Source organism: Nelumbo lutea, chromosome 7 (genome assembly GCF_056320005.1).
Source record: "Nelumbo lutea isolate HS-2025 chromosome 7, American lotus-T2T, whole genome shotgun sequence".
NCBI classification, from domain to species: domain Eukaryota; kingdom Viridiplantae; phylum Streptophyta; class Magnoliopsida; order Proteales; family Nelumbonaceae; genus Nelumbo; species Nelumbo lutea.
In genome coordinates this window covers 1,309,586-1,326,084 of record NC_142690.1, presented here as the reverse complement: position 1 = coordinate 1,326,084, position 16,499 = coordinate 1,309,586, and the positions used below count along the sequence as shown (strand labels likewise).

Sequence of the window (16,499 nt, the reverse complement as noted above, 5' to 3'; positions counted from 1 at the left end):
TTGATATACCAATCAGTGAGATCCTTAGTGGGGGTCAAAATCTGGGTATGTTGGGACAGTCTGAGAGTTCATCTAAGTGGGTGATCATAGTGACAGGATCAGCCCCTTTGTCGGACAAAGGTAATGATCGGGGATGCACTCTCACTGATGGAAACCAAGACTACCGGCAACTGATTTCAATCGTTGAGATTTGTTTTGCAAAATATATTTTATATGAGATATAAAAAGTATATATATATTATGGTTTTGAAATGTTTGCAAAAGTTTTTAATTCCCGGGATCCATACTTGAGAGAGTGCAACATTGTTCCTTGCAGCTAAGGGAGAGGTCCTCTCTTGTCGGGCAGTGTATGATCATTATGGGCTGAGAGGTCAAGTGTAAGGCCATTGAGGATAATACCTGATGGGCTAATCTTGCATCTGCCCACAGTCCCTGGGTGTTACAAGGTGGCTTGGCCCAGGGACCACTTAGGGTAAGTGTTGGGCCCATAGAGCCCATCTAATGGGTTTCATGGGGTGCACTGTCCATAACAGTGTATTCGACCAGGCCTTGTAACAAAGGCTGGGCTGAACCCATGTGGTTGATGTGTAGATCAAGTTTGGGTCCCACGCCATACAAGGAAGCCCAACTGGGCAGCAGTTTGGAAGGTTTAATGAATACATAACCCTAAATGGGCCTTAAGCTCATTTTGAACTGGGCTAATTTGATTAGTCTTTAAGGGGCGAATTCTAAGATAAGATCAGCTGATAGGATTTGGCCCACACCCTATCCACTCAGAGAGTCCAAGATCTAAATGAGATTTAGATTTGGAAACTTCCTAATTAGATTAGGAACTGACTGATCTAATCTGCAGATAAGATAAGGTTTATCCCTTATCTTAAAGGGACTTCTAATCCATATATGATTTGGGTTAGCAACTCCTAATGGGATTAGGAGCTTATCCTTTTAAGTCTATAAAAGGAAGAGGGGGCGGCAACCTTTAGACACACAATCACCAGCAACAGTCTTGTCTTCAGAGCTGAGATCACAGAGGAGAGAATTCTGCACCCTGCAAATTCTCTCTACCCGCCTCCTTCCTGCAGCCACCGCCTATAGCAGTTCGATATCCATTGCTTGGGAGAAATCAAGATCAGATCTTGATGCCAATCTTTTGGAGAAAAGAATGGTAGGAGTTGTATTCACTAGCCGTTCAGGTGATTCTTGGGAAGAACCAAGTTCTTAGAAATGACACTGCTGATTTTGCTCCACCCTGCACTTCGCCATTTTCAGTGGGAGCTGATTTTGGTTTCTACCTTGGGCGTGAACACCTCCGTTGAGAGATATTATTTCTCTGTATCATGTATTATCTCTCTCTCCTCCTTTCGGTTCAGATCTGGTTCAGTTTATGGTTCAAGAATGATAATTGAAAATATGATTTTCTAAATAGGGAATTTGATTCTCAGTTGAAGGGAAAGAAAAATTTTTGAAATTCGCCCCCTTTATTCCGCAATCTTGAGCGTCCATATGATGCATTTCCTATCCCTTCAGTGTTTGCAATGATAGAAGAAGATGGGGGATGAGGAAGAAGGGAAGAGATTAATTAAGAGAGAGAGAGAATGAAAATGAGAGGAGAAAGGATGTTCGGAGGTGGAGATTGAATTCAATCGCCGTCGTTTGTGTATTTCAGTCAAGGATAGGGGAACGATGAATAGTGTCATTTAGTGTTAGTGGAGAGAGAGAGAGAGAGGAGGAAAATTAAAGAATAGGGAAGGCGGGAGGGGGGAGTGCACCGCCATTGTGCGTCATGAGGAAAAAGATGAACATTGTCGAATTATGAAATTGCTAACATAAGGGTATTTTAGTAATAGAGCATATTAATTCGTAAAAGGGTATAATAGGTAAGGGAGGTATTTGTCAAATTTTAAAAAATAAAAGAGAGGTTTTCGCTATAATAAAATTATAAGAGAAGTTTTTATGATTGTCACAAAGTTTAGGAGAGGTTTTTGTTTTTTACCTAAGATTTAAAATTTAAGGTACTCTTTAGTGTAAACTGTAAAGGATAGAATTACTCAAACCATAAGACTACACATGCGAATGACCTATTCGTGTAAATCTAACGTGTAATTATTTCATCGGCCCCACAGCCTGTATAACAGCGTGGGACGTTCAGCTAATCCGAGCTCGAATCAGCCGAAGTGACGTCTTGGTGGGGACACTGCAATGCATCTAAGGCTATGATTCTCGGTTATAGTCCCGCGCTGTGTCGTAGCGAAAGCGAAAGTGAATCCAGTCGATCAAGGGTTTAGATGGTGGGGGTCCTCTGGTAGAAAACTACGGAGGAGAAATCAAATTTACATCTCTCAGCTCTCAGGCCGCGAACAGGAGAAAGGCTTGTTTCTAATTGTAATTCTTTTCCTTGGTCTCTCTCTCTGCAACCAAAACAGGGCTTCGTGCCCTTTTCTACTTTCCTTTTCTCCTATCTCAAGCACACTCGCAACAGTGGATGAATTCATGATTATTTTGCCTTAGTCCAGATCGACAGTAAGTTCTCCCTTTCCCTATCCTAGTTTTTTCTCTTCATTTGTCTTTAATTTCTAATCCTTCCTGATTCCTAGATTCGCTTCAGCGCCTTAACGAGTATGCCCTCGTTAAATGCTTGTTTCACGTGTCCTTACTTCAATGAATGGTTTGCTGTTATGGGGTCACCACAAACAAGGGAGCCATTATCAAACAGTCGCTATTACGCTCTTTCTTTGCAAAGTGAAGGCCGTGGGCTAATTGTTATGTATCATTCTTCAATGGTGTTTTTGCATTTTGCAGACTGTAGTCTATGTTAACTTATATGTGAGATTGCGTAAATGTCTTAAATTTAAATTGTATCTTTCTGTGCTTGGCTATTTGGTGCCTTGCATCACACTGATTAAGGAAGATAAAAACGACTAATCATTATCTTACTACAACACTGTGCAATATGCTGATAGCTTCTTTAATCTATCATATCTAGTGGATGATAGAACCTGGATAGATAGCAAGATTGGCTACTTGGTGTATATCTAGGAAAGAAAAAGGTCTAGGTTTGAGGAAAGAAAGGGAGAGGAATTTGACCATTCTTGAAATAAACTAAAACAAGAGTGAAATAGAAAAGAATCATACAAACCTGGGAAGAGGAAATCTTCATCTAAGCCTTGTCCTAATTATATGGGGTTGGCTACATGAATGATGAATCCTGTTTTGCCATTCCATTCTGTTCAGTATCATATCCAAAAAACCAAGAAGAGGAAATGCAGAAACAAAATAACTGACTTACCTCCTCTTGTTTTGTATCGTTCTTCACCTTTTTCTGTTACATGTCATTTAGAAAGTCACCATTTACTTTTCTAGGTAGAGATAAATCAATTAGGTGGATGATCTTGCTGCAGAGGGTATTAATCAGATTATTCTCGGTCATTTTGAACCCTTCATACATCTCTAATTAATCCACTTTCAATTATTGAAGGGTTTGAATGGGATAGGATTTCTGCTGAAATGGGAAAGTAGATCAGAAGGCTTTCTGAAGGGGAAGGAACAAAATGGATGGCTACTACTATGACCAAGTATGAAGTTCCAACTTCCAAGCATTGATGCCTTCAAAGTGGCCTTTTGCCAAACCTGCTGGGATAATATAAGAGAGTTTTTATTTGGGGTCATTGAAGGGTTTACCAAGGTGGAAATGATTAAAATCATGTTTTTACCTCCCTTGTTCCTAAGGGGCTGGACTTAGGGAGCTTAAAAATTTCATCATGCCTATATGCTTGGTGGGCTGTCTCTATGGGCACGTTTGTTTTTTGGTAAATTGGGGGGGGGGGGAGGGGGAGTTAGTAAATGTGAAAATGGTTCCCATTGACCAACAATGGGAACCGGGTGGGTAAGTAACTTTCCCATTTGGGGGGAAGTTGCTAGCACATGATGGGATGATATTGCCCCTTCTAATTTTGTCTTTTTAAGGATACGATGGTCATTATTTCACTTACTTGGGAAATAAAAGAACACAGATAAATACACTTACTTGGGTAAGTGTTTCGTGGGAAACACTTTCTCGGGTAAGTATATTTACCTAGGTAAATGGACAAAAGAAAAACGAATGGGGCCTATAAGATAATTCTTAAAGTTCTTTTTGAGAGAAGTGGAGGTGTGTTGCATAGAGTGGTGCTGCCCCTCTCCCAATTTGCCTTTGTGAAAGGACAGATAGATTACTTCCTCATCTCTTTGAGAAAAAGTTAACCAGATTTCATTAGATAAAAAACAGGAAGTACATGAGCAGATGTACTACACAGAGGAAAGAGAACTTAAACAGCAGAAAAGCAAAGTTACAAGGGGGGAAGCCTGTTGCTGTATAAATTTTCTAAACTTGCTCCAATTTTAGCTAATCCATCTGCAATATGATTCAACTCCCTTGGTATCCACATCAGATTTGCATTTAAATTTTCCAAGGAGTCTCTTGCCTCAGCCAGATAATGACTCAACCTCCAAGGACCCCCTCCTTATCTTTCAGCCATTTGATACTATTAGCAGAATCTCCTACAATGGATAATTTCTGAATGCCTAATCTTTTTATTATTCTATTTCCAGTGAGCGCTGCCATCACTTCAGCCTTTGTTGAGTCTGTATTACCTATTGGGCCACTGAAAACCCAACAGATATTACCCTGCTCATCCCTCAATATACCACCTATCCCAGCTTTGCCCGGATTGCCTGCAGCACTTCCATCGAAGTTTAGAATCATCCCTTCTTCAATATGTGATATCTGTAGTCTTTGGGTTGGTTGAGGGTGGGTTTGGAGAAACAAGATCATTTGGATATTTCTGTTAAGATCATTGAGAGAGAGAGAGTCCTTGAAACATCTCAGAATTAACAGTCCAAAAATTGCAATAAAAGGAGATATCTGAAATTAATTCTTCAAGAGATCTGATTTTGTTGTCAAATATGCGCCTGTTTCTTTCCTCCCAAATTCCCCACAATACTGCATGTAACACAGTTCGCCAATACACTTTACCTCTTCTGCTCAAACATGAACCATGCCACTGATTGAGGAACTCCTGAATATGCTTTGGAGAGACCCAACTGTATCCAGTCAGGTTTAAGAAGTGCCACCAAATCTTTTGAGAAAAATTGCAATGAATGAGTATGTGATCTGCTGATTCCCCTTCTCTTAGACAAAGCACACATGCATGTGGAGAAATATATGACCTACCCAGGCTTTTTTTTTTGAAGAAGATCACTAGTGTTTATTTCCTCATCTTGGCCGTGTACCAAGGAAAACTCCTAAGGTTGTGGTGGAAAAATGTTGTGAAGGAGTTTAACAGTCCTAGAGTTGGCAACTGCAACATCTCAATGAAGGTTGTGTCTGTTAGGTAAGTAGGCAAGGTGGAAGAGAGCTTGGAATTTTTAAATAGATGCTTAGTAGGAGGTTCATACACTCGGATCCTGATATTAGAGATGTGGATAAATGGGTGTGACACAAGGCATAGTTCAAAATATAAGCCTCTTTAAGAGGGGGAAAACGAGTGGTTAGGGGGAGGAGGAAGAAGAGGAAGGAGGATCTCATCTTTTTTCTTTCTTTCTTTTTTCTTGACACTGGATGAAAGAGGATATTTGAGGAGAAACTTGGACTAGGGATTTGAAGAAAGAGAACATAGAGAATTTGCCACTGGGAATGGGGGCCCACATCCTTTTCATCCTCACCAGAAGTATAACGAATAACATTATTTAAAATGTTAAACAAATTAATGGCTTCCAAGGATCCTGGATCTCAGGGTATGCACAATCAGGAGAGGTTTCCATTCTCCCAGACTACACAATCTATCAAAAGCAAAACACAAGTTGTTCTCCCCACCACAGGTCTTTCCAAGATTTTACCCTTGAACCCCTCAACCATAGTTTTCAAGGCGCCAAGGTGAGGCTAGGCGACAGGGGGCGCCTTGTCGCCTAGTCGCCTAGGCGGGTGCCTAAGTGTCGCCTAGGCGATGGATTTTTTTTTATGTAGAAAACATAGATCCTAGGGTAGTTCCATAGGTACCATAACCATATTTCCTTAATAATTATTCATAAGAAAAGTATAGAGTTCATGTTAAAGTATAGAAAATCAACATATTCATGAGAAGAAAAAGAAGGAAAAGAAAATTCAAATAATATAGGGGCTGAACCCTTATTTTTGTTATAGGAAAAGAAGAAAAGAAGAAAAGAGGAAAAGAAGAAAAGAGAGGAAGAAAAGAATAGTAGTAGTAGTAGAAAATGTTTTGATTAGACAAAATTATAAGTTCTTCCTTATTGGTTCAGGTTTTAAAGTCTTTGAGGGTTCAATACACCATTTAGCAATGTTTACATTAATTAAACCCTAACAAATAATAAAATAATAAAAAGAAATTAGTATATAAATACACAAAACGAATATTTTAGTTTAATAGTGCCTATTTTATAATTATAATGTCAAAAAATAAAGAATAAAAAAGTATTTTATAATACATAGTACAAAACTGTTTTGGCGATTAGGCGAGGCGAGCCTCAAAGGGCGCCTTGTTGCCTAGGTGTCGCCTAGGTGTTGCCTCGACAACTATGCCCTCAACGGGTCAAATCTAATCTGTTGCAGAAATGAGGTAGGATAGACATAATTGTCTTCCATGGGCATTTAAGACTGGGACTTCTGGCAATCCCAGAATTCCACCCATTAGATTTCAGCCCATGAATGCTTCTAAGCACCAAGTGCCACAATGCCTTGTCTTCTCTAGGAAATCTCCAAAGCCACTTTCCTAGGAGTGCTAAGTAGATTGTTATACAACCTTTTTATAGATATGAGGGTGGGCCTTAGCGCAATGGTTAGGTTGCTCCATTGCGACCAGGGTGACCAGGGTTCAAGTCTTGGAAACAGCCTCTCTGTATGTGCAGGGGTAAGGCTGCATACATCTGCCCCCTCCATACCCTGCATTGGCAGGAACCTTGTGCATTAGGCTGCCCGTTTTTACAATTTTTGTATAGATATATAGGAGAAATACTTGGATGATTTTGTGAAAATGCCTTCTGAATGTATAGTTTCTCATTGTACATGAGCTATACTTTCTGCATGGTTCTTGATATAATCAATAGAACATTTTCCATTACCTTTTCATAAGAGAAAAGAATTTTAAAAATGTTGAGATGCATCCACACAGAAAAAAGTCTTGTTGCCTAACCTTTCATGTGTAAGATGGAAGCTACCTTTTCTAGCTTGTAAACATAATCCTAGCTTAGCTTATTGTGGGTGGATTCTAGATGCATCTGAATTCTGAAAACTACCCATGAGGGCCAAGAAAGGATGTCTGTAATGATCTAGTTTGCCAAAAGTTGGTAGACCAAGGGTTTACTTGTAACTTTTTATATAGAGTTACTAATAAACAAAACAAAAAACAAATGGAAAGAAAAGAAAAGAACTATTTATGCAGTCAAGTTGATAATTCAGAATCTTCATTTGTCAATTATGTATGTGTAGTTTGTGGTGTTTTATTTCTGTTATGATTTTTTCAGTCCATATTCATATAAAAATGGTCTTATGCCTTTTCAGGTCTAGAGAGATGCACCTGAGGCTTTAGCATTGCTGCCTAACATAAGATTAATAGCATCATAAAATCGCAGCGGGAGTTCTGGCATTACCAAGTAATGTGGACGAATGTTTTCAAAATTGTATTCACCTTAACTCATCCCCTGTTTCTATAGCATCTTCATTGTTAAGGATTTTAGTAACTTAGATGTAGTATTTTTGTTTTTCTTAATCTTATTATGCTTAATCATATGTTTTCGTGGATCTATCTACCTAGCTCTTCTCTCTCTTAGTTCCTTAGATTGTTGCATCAATGAGAATTTTTACCTGGTACAGTCAAAGATTACCTGGGCTAAGGTTTTACCCAGCTAGGATCCACACTGACCGGATCAGGTTAGGTTAAGGATTATAGTGGTTGAACCCACCAAAAGATAAAGTTGTAAATGTCTAGCCTCTCGAGAATCGATAACAAAATGTCTAGCTTCTAGAGAGATTTTTAATTTATTTATTTTTATTTTTGGTGGAATTAACCCTTCCTATATTTAATAGGCTTAATGTGGCTAATTTCTAGAAGGGGTTGCCCTTGCTATCAGGGCCATTTGTCTTGTGCTACTGCTTTGAATCTTTCATGGTTAATTTAGTTCCCACCTAGTTATTTCATATGCATCATTTCTTACACGTTATTGATCACTTATGCAGGGAGGTCTTCAGCAAATTTCCTGGTTCCAGTTTCTCCCTTATGAATCTGATCTGAGCCCTCTACCTGAGAAAAGGTCTGGCCTAAGTGCATTGTCTCATTCTTTTGTTCTCATGAACTTCCAATTAGGTGGAGAGGAGAAAATCAAGATATTGTTTGGTATGCTTTTTGCAATTTACTACTGAAATTTGATTTGCATGGGTTTTCAGTGTGAAAGCGGATCAGAAGGATGCTGCTACACTGCTCATACTTTCATCACATCTGCAATTGCAACAGGAAGGGCTTCTCAGTGCATGGACCAATTCCTTTGTTGGTCCATGGGATCCATCTCAGGGTATGCACAATCCAGGTAAATATTGTAACTAGTTGTTAGGACTTATATTATGTTTAAACTCTTCTTTCCTATCCTACTATGCTTTACTATGTGAAATACACAGATGAGAAAATCAAACTCTGGCTTTTCCTTCCTGGGCGCCATTCATCTGTTGTTGAGCATGCTCAAGCTGCAGTCTCCAGATTAAGAGGTATTTTATGTTTGAGTTATTTGCACTATTCTGATTTTAAATGTATTGTTTGCTACTACTATTTATTATTTTACTAGTTTGAGATTTAGATTATAGTCTTGATATTGATTAAATCCTGGAATGTTTTTTCATTACACAAGTTGTTGGAACTGGACTGTGGTTGGCCCCTGGGGATTCAGAAGAGGTTGCTGCAGCTTTATCTCAGGCTCTACGAAATTGCATAGAAAGGTTGGCATTCACTTATATGATTTTTATGATAAATTCTCTACTTGGAACATGACATATTTTATTCGAAATGGCAGATCTATTAGGGGGCTTTCCTATGTGAGATTTGGAGATGTATTTTCCAGATGCCTTCCATTTTTGAGAGCTGAGAAACTTTTCAGGTTTGTGGTCATAAACATCTGATGTTGGATTAGTCTATAGGGGAGAATTTATTTGTTATGGACCTGTGGTCCACAACTAGGTGTTTTGTTCTCTCTTTACATGTGCAAATTATTCTTCTTTATCTGAAGGAAGTAAGTGCCTACCGGAAACTACTTAATATTTATAATATTCTTTGCTGTCTTATTATCTCTTTTGTGCTGGCTACAAGTAAGGTGGGGTTGATTAACAGTCTGATGTATCCTTTTGAAGGTTTAGTATTGTTTCCTTGCTTTTCTTCTCATTGACAATGGTGTTAGTTGCTTTTCTCTGAAAAGTACTTTCTTTTGACTATATGCACACATGCTTTCTTGTATTTTGGATAACTCTTATAGGATTTATTATTGGATTGCTAAAATTCTAAAATTTTCACTTATTTAACTAATAACTAACAAGGACAATTATCTAATGTTGGTCATGGCTCTCTGGTGTCTTGTGAGGGTCGACTAGATATGGACCTACCGTGGGCATTTTTTTGCATGAAGCGGTTTCTCTCAGACTTGAATCCGTGCTCTCATGCTTGTCAGCCTGAGGTTTTACCATTGCACGAAGCAATTTGCTCATGTTTTTTCACCAATAACTGTGAAGTTGTATTAATGAGAAATAAGAAATATACCAAATCAAGAGGCCGTATATCATTTTGGGAATGCCATCCCTTAGACAGCTTGCAATACAGGATCAGGCTCTTCCTAAGTGTGGCATTGTTAAGCTCAACCTTTTTTTTTGATGAATGATTAGGCAGTTTTATTAAAGAGATAAAAAAGGAGAGTATAAGCAGCCTTTGAGGAAGCACAAGATGCTACCTCCCAAAGGAATGAGTACAGACCCTAGCACTATAATATTACAAATTAGCCCAATAAAAAGATGCCTGAGAAAGCCCTTCCTTAGCCAAAGAGTCTGACAGAGTATTAGCTGATCTGCTGACCCATTGAAAATTGACTGTCATGCTTCTTGTAATCCATTTTATTTTCCTCAGAAGATCTCTGTATCCCCAAGTGACAGTGTCCGAATTCTGCTGCTAGCTAACTATTACCTTGGAATCTCCTTCAACTACCAGATTTTCCACTCCAAGTTGGCTTGCTATCTGTAAACCTTGTATAGCTGCTAGTAATTCAGCTCTTGTCGAGTCACCCACTCCTACTGGGCCTGAGAACAAGGATACAATGTTGCTGTTATTATCCCTCAAAATTCCACCAATTCCCGAATGGCCATGAGCCGAGCTCTTCACGAGCTACTCAAGCTCGGCTCGGCTTGGTTTCAACCAAGCTTCTAGCCGAGCTCGAGCCCAATTTACAGGCTCGATTAATAAACGAGCCGAGCTCGAATATATAATAATAATAATAATAATAATAATAATAATAATAATAATAATAATAATAATAATAATAATAATAATAATAATAATAATAATAATAATAATAATAATAATAATAATAATAAAATTATGGAAAATAATATATATAATAAAAATATTATAATTCTTAATTTTTAAATATCAAATAAAAAATATTTTATATATATAAATTTTCATTTTTATAAAATATTTTTTCTCAAATCGAGCTTGAGCCTTGTACTACCTTGGTGAGCTGAGCTCGAGCCTCGTACTATTCGGCCTGGCTCGGCTCGAATCCACCCCTAGGCCTTGGGTTACCTTGACTGCTGCCATCAAAATTCATTTTAATTACTCCTTCTGGAGGAGTAGTCCACCTTGCTTGTGATCTGGATTTCTTTGAAGCTATTGAAGCCACCGCTAACCAGCTCCTCCGAATATCATCAAAGGAAAAGTCCATAAACAGTTCTGAAGTTTTCAGCTAATGGATGGTTTTGGTCAACTTTGATGGATTCTCAATTGGGAACCTGAGGCTTTCCTTAGTTGGGGAAGTTTTTAGAAACCATGGTGGTAAGGCTACTGCACTTTGTTATGGTCCAATTGGCTTTAGGGGCTTTATTAGAGTAGAAATTTTTGCTTTCTCCAAGGCCTAACTGGTACAACAGCCAGCCCTCAACTGTTGGCAATTGCTGGTCCAGTGCAGGCCACACACATGCAGAGAGAAATCATCAAGCAAATGACTTAGAAGAAGAGTAAAGAACTCCATCCAAAGCTGAAATCGTGCTTTCGGGATTTCTTGTGCTTGAATGAACCCAACAGAAATCCTTTCGTTATTTTAGAGAATGACAACAAGAATAGACTGTTGTATGATTAGATTCTGCTGCATATGTAGTTGATCCAAGCTGCCAATAAAAAAAGCAGTTGATCCAAGCCTTTTCTCATAAGAAAAGACACTTTATTTCATAACTTCAAGTGGTCATATGATCATCACATAAGGGAAAAAGGCTAATGGCCTTAAGTTCCATCCATGAATGGAAATATAACAGAAAGATAAATATTATGGCTGTATGGTGAAAATTCTTAAGCTTGCTACTCGTTTTTTGTGTGCTATAAACTTGTAGTTCTCCAATGTTCCTCATCAGTTTGTATTCCTTGGGTTTTGAGTGTGTAAGATTGGAGTTTGTTCTCTGGATTTTTATTGGATGGATGTTAACTGTTGGCCCATGGTCTCTTCCAGAGTGAACATTCAGTTCATATGGATTCAGTGGTGGGCTAACTGATATTGGACAGTTTGGTTAGGGATGTGCTTTGAGGAATCTATTTTTGTTGGTGGACTGCCCTCTTGTGTTAACTGTTTTTGTGTTTCTCATTGCTTTTTGTTTTTTAAACCATGCCTATTTTAGCCTTGCTTTAAGTTGTTTTTATCCTTAAATATGTTTTCTTGCCTTTCAAGGATTTCTTGGATCCTCTCATGGTTTCATTGTTTTGTGTCTTAAGCATGTCTTGTTGAATATGAGCTTTTGTTTTTTGTAGCAGCAACTAGGTGCTAGGAAATAGCTTTATTAGAACTGAAAATGTATGTACAATCAAGAATTCTCCTCAAGAGTTGCAATAGAAGACAATAACAGGCCAAGTCATGGCCAGAATGAAAGTACATTGTAGACAAACAGAATAACGGCAAAACTACTACATGACAGATGACCTCCAGTACAATTTAGATCTCCCAAATCCTCCTCTGGCTAGAGAACCAGTCAAAGAATTGGCAGATATTGATGCTCATCTGACGGCCTTATTAGTCTTTAGTTGAAGATCTAGCCTTTCCAGTTGAAAATGGGTTCTGTATCTCCCTCAGATACTTCAACTTTTTGTTAAATCCAAAAGTACTCCATAATATTGTTTGTAGTATCACAGGTAGTTTTATAAATGTTGAAGTTTGTAAAGCAGTAAAAGTATGACAGCCATGTTGTCAAAGAGGATTTATCATTGGCCAAAGAAGCATTTATTACTACTTTTGGAGTTCCATAGCTGTTTATTTTTAACCCTAAAATTTACTCCTGTGGAGGGGTGGCTGCTGTAAATTTTATAAATATATCAAAGGAAACACCTAGGATGGGGGATGCAGAAGCCTTAACCCCTTGAGAATAGCTAAATACAAATCGGGGATGAAATAATGAATATTACAGGTAAAACAATGATACCGCAATCTTCTAAAACTCATCAAAAGCAAGCTAGTCAATGTGTAAGAAAGATAGCCAACAGCTGCCATCATCTACACGATTCTCTTCATGTAAGGTGTATGAGACACACACACATCCATCAAACTGAGCAATTCCATAATTTTTCTATGGATGTATCAGAGGCCCCAATGAATGAAGCATTGATCGTTCATGATGATACAAAGAATTTTTGAGTCAGCCACTGCTTCAACCTTCATGAAAGCTGTGGCTTGGGTCAAGAGTAATCCATCACAAAGAGCTTGAGTTTCTGCCATCAACTACTGTTCATTAGTGCTATATGATCATTTATTGCTACATGCCAGCAGTTTCTTGCTTAAGCTGTAAATAATTTATTATTATATTGTCGTTTTTGAATTTTGTGCATATTACTAATTCAAAATCCTTAGATGTTAGTACAGATTTGTTTTTCCCCTATTGATCTGGTGTTACTTGATTCATATACCATTACTTTCAAATTCATATGAATTCTAATTTCTTGTATTTTGTAGGAGAATGCTTTGTCTAGTTGTGTTTTTAAACAACTAGAATATCACACATTTTCCCTCTTTCTTTCTAAGTGAATGTCAGTGCTTTTGTAGGAGGGTGCAGCCGACAGTTGAGTTTGTGTTTGCAGCCACTGAAGAGGCAATCTTCGTGCATGTCATAATATCTGCAAAGTTTGTTGAATTTGACATCATTTTTTAATTGATCATGTTCCCTTAGTTTTTCACTATTGTTTCGTTGATACATGGTTCATCCAGTAAACAACAATTTGATATGCATTGCCTATCACTTGTATTATAGGCATGTTCGCCCACTTTCATGTGATGACATGGAATCTGTACTACGACATCTCTCTTCCAATAATACTGGTGAAAGACTACCTGGTGAGCCATATTTTCTTCCTTGCCATATAAAGGTTCCTATGTGTTGTATCTTTTTTTTGAGATTAGTTACATGTCATTGTAGAAGATTCTAAAGGCCTTTTCTTTGATAACTTTTGGGAGGGTGAATGCACTGCACTGATTAACCTGTTTGCTTTGTTGGAGACAACTTTTCTGGACCCAACCTTAGAAGACTCTAGAATTCGGACCGGCTCTCCTGATGGTCTTTTCACTTGTTCCTCTTTTTTCAAGCTTTTAACCCTACCTAGTTCCAAAGGGGTGGACTTCCCGGTGAAAGAAATTTGGAATAAGCCTATCCCATAACAAAATTCAAGCGTTCTGCTAGGAAATCTTCCTTGGAAAGGTTAATACTTGTGATATGCTGCAGAGAAGAAGGCCCTCTAATTGCCTCTCTCCTCATATGTGTTTCCTTTGTAGGGATAGCCGAGAATCCTTATCCCATTTATTTATCTCTTATTCCTTTGTTTCTCGTGTTTGGGAGTCTTTCTGCTCTCTTTTTGGCTACAGGTGGGTCCCTCCTCAAGAGGTGGTGGACGATTTGAACCCAAATTTTCTGAGGAAACTAAAGAAAAGGGGGAGATTAATGTGGAAAGCAACAAAGGCAGCAATTGTTTGGGTGATTTGGGAAGAGAGAAACAATAGAATATTCAATGGAAAGAGTAGAACTGTGGAGGAAGTAATAGAGGCCGTAAAAATAAAAGTTGCACTTTGGATTAAAACCTTGGAGTGCTTTAAGAACTTCACAACTAATGATGTCCTAAGGGCATGAGTAGCACAGTCCTCTAGGGAAAGAGAAAGAATATGATTGGAGTGGAAACCCCCACAAGGCAGCAAATTAAAGTTGAGCTTTGATGGAAGCTCCTTAGGCAACCCAGGTATGGCAGGAATGGGTGGGGCAATCAGAAATTCCAAGGGCAAGATATTAGCTATTTGTTCAGGTTCACTTGGAGCAGCTAATTCTATGAAGGCTGAATTGTTCACTCTTCTTCATGGTCTTCGGTTGGCAAAGCAACTGGGTTTCAGACAGATGAAGGTGGAAGGGGTTTCAAAAGTAGTTATTTTCTTGGGCGAGATGTAATAAACATATCCCTTGGACTCTCAAGAATGCTTACTGGGAAGTTGAAAGGCTTGCAAGATCGCTAAATGCTGATTTCAAGTGGGTAAGAAGGTGTGCAAATGGGTTAGCTGATTCTCTTGCTAAATAAGGAGTGGGAAGGCAATGGTTATTTTGGGCTTCGATATAACCTAGCAAACTTACTTGGGATGACTTTATGGTCATCAAACTGTACTGTTATCTCTCTTATAATTAATTATTTCAATAATTTTTTTTTTTGATAAAAAAATAACTGGTTTTCAATAATATCAAGGGTTCCTTCTCTTATGCTTAAAAAGAGGCTCTTTCCTTGATTCTCCAAGGAAGAAAAATCACAGATAGGGCTTTGATAACAGATAAGTGCAACCAATACCTAAGAAGAAAGGGGGGGGGGGGTTGGCATGTAAAATGGATATGGAGAAGTATGATTACAGTGGGTTTAAGGTGAAATGGAGAAAGTGGATTAAAGGATGCCTTTAGTCTTGTTATTGTTCAATTTTGAACAGAGTACTACAGGATTTCTTCCCTACTAAGAGAGATCTTGGGCAAGGGGGTCTGCTGTCACCTATTTTATTTACTCTTATTGCAGATGTTCTTAGACAATTGATTACTAGGGCTGATGGATTATGCTTGATTAGGGTGTGGGGAATTGGTAGGGATGGTTTGTTATCATTCACAATTTGCAGGCAACATAGGTTATGGGGGCTGAAGAAATGGGGAATTTACAGCTTCTTTTTAGTGCCATAGCCAATATTCCAATGTCCTTTTAGGTCTGCCCCGATCTCTTGTAGCCTCTTCAATTTGTAATAGATCACTGCTTCTTATGGGTGCTGTAGTTGAGACAACGCTTAGATGATAATAATGATGATCACTTCTTACACTATATATCATTTTCTCTGCACATGATCAAACCACCTTAGTGTACTTTCTCTCATTTTATCACCTATTGTAGCTACTAGGTTCCTTTGAGTACATCATTTCTCACACTGGCCTTTCTAGTTTTTCCACTCAATCAATCTCAACCTTTGCATTTCTGGCACTCTCATTGTTTGGACATGCTAGTATTAACATTTTTTGATTGATATGTTGCTGTTATTGACAATTTCCCTAAGAAACTTGAGTCTTGGAAGAAAAATTGCATTTCTCTAAGGAGTAGGATCATACGACTATACTTCCGCCAATCTTCTTGTTGATCTTTTTTTATTTTTTATTTTTTGGGATCTAAACTGTAAGATTCAAAGAAATCTTCATGGAAGGCTATAAACTTTATGGAGTCTAGTTATAAATAATATAAAATTTGGGATGTTAATTGAATTTCTCTTTGTTCCATATTTCTCCTGTAATTATATTTTTATTGCATGACTTGCAATTGGTTCTCACTGGAAATTTTAACAGTTATTATTGCTCCTCATGGAATGAGAGGTAAGCTTACAGGATGCTGTCCAAGTGATCTTGTGAAGCAAGTTTATTTTAGGTAATATTTTTTTTGGTGTGCTCCATATTTTTGTATTTTTCAAATAGAAGATATCACAATCAAGGTAAGCCTGAGAATATATCTTTTTTCCTTTATTTATTTCTTATGACATGTTTAAACATATCCAGCAAAGCTAGGGCTTCGAATGGGTTTACTGTTCTTGGTTTGCCTTCCCAAGCTGTTCAATCTTCTAGTTGCCAGCTGAGGGGGCAAAATTGCCATGTTGAGATTACTCTTGGCTGCACTGGCAAAGGAGGTAATGAAACATTGCAAGCAAATTCCGATTTGAAAAGGAATTTCTCCATGCTC

At 38.1% G+C, this 16,499-nt stretch overlaps 1 protein-coding gene across 3 annotated transcripts in view; it reads left to right on the top strand.

Moving 5' to 3' along the window:
• The first annotated feature begins 2,255 nt into the window (after window positions 1–2,255).
• GCT (RNA polymerase II transcription mediator) overlaps window positions 2,256–16,499 on the top strand; it is a 47,910-nt gene continuing 33,666 nt past the window's right edge. Inside the window, exons 1-11 of one of the 3 annotated variants that reach the window (XM_088953531.1) lie at window positions 2,256–2,520; window positions 7,553–7,671; window positions 8,228–8,301; window positions 8,435–8,574; window positions 8,663–8,749; window positions 8,890–8,977; window positions 9,052–9,135; window positions 13,318–13,395; window positions 13,523–13,605; window positions 16,112–16,190; window positions 16,319–16,446. In XM_088953531.1, coding sequence (XP_088809657.1) covers window positions 7,648–7,671; window positions 8,228–8,301; window positions 8,435–8,574; window positions 8,663–8,749; window positions 8,890–8,977; window positions 9,052–9,135; window positions 13,318–13,395; window positions 13,523–13,605; window positions 16,112–16,190; window positions 16,319–16,446 — 865 coding nt within the window. In that variant the 5' untranslated portion in view covers window positions 2,256–2,520; window positions 7,553–7,647. Of the gene's footprint in view, window positions 2,521–7,552; window positions 7,672–8,227; window positions 8,302–8,434; window positions 8,575–8,662; window positions 8,750–8,889; window positions 8,978–9,051; window positions 9,136–13,317; window positions 13,396–13,522; window positions 13,606–16,111; window positions 16,191–16,318; window positions 16,447–16,499 lie in introns of those variants that run through there. The other 2 variants (XM_088953532.1, XM_088953533.1) reach the window with 2 other exon arrangements.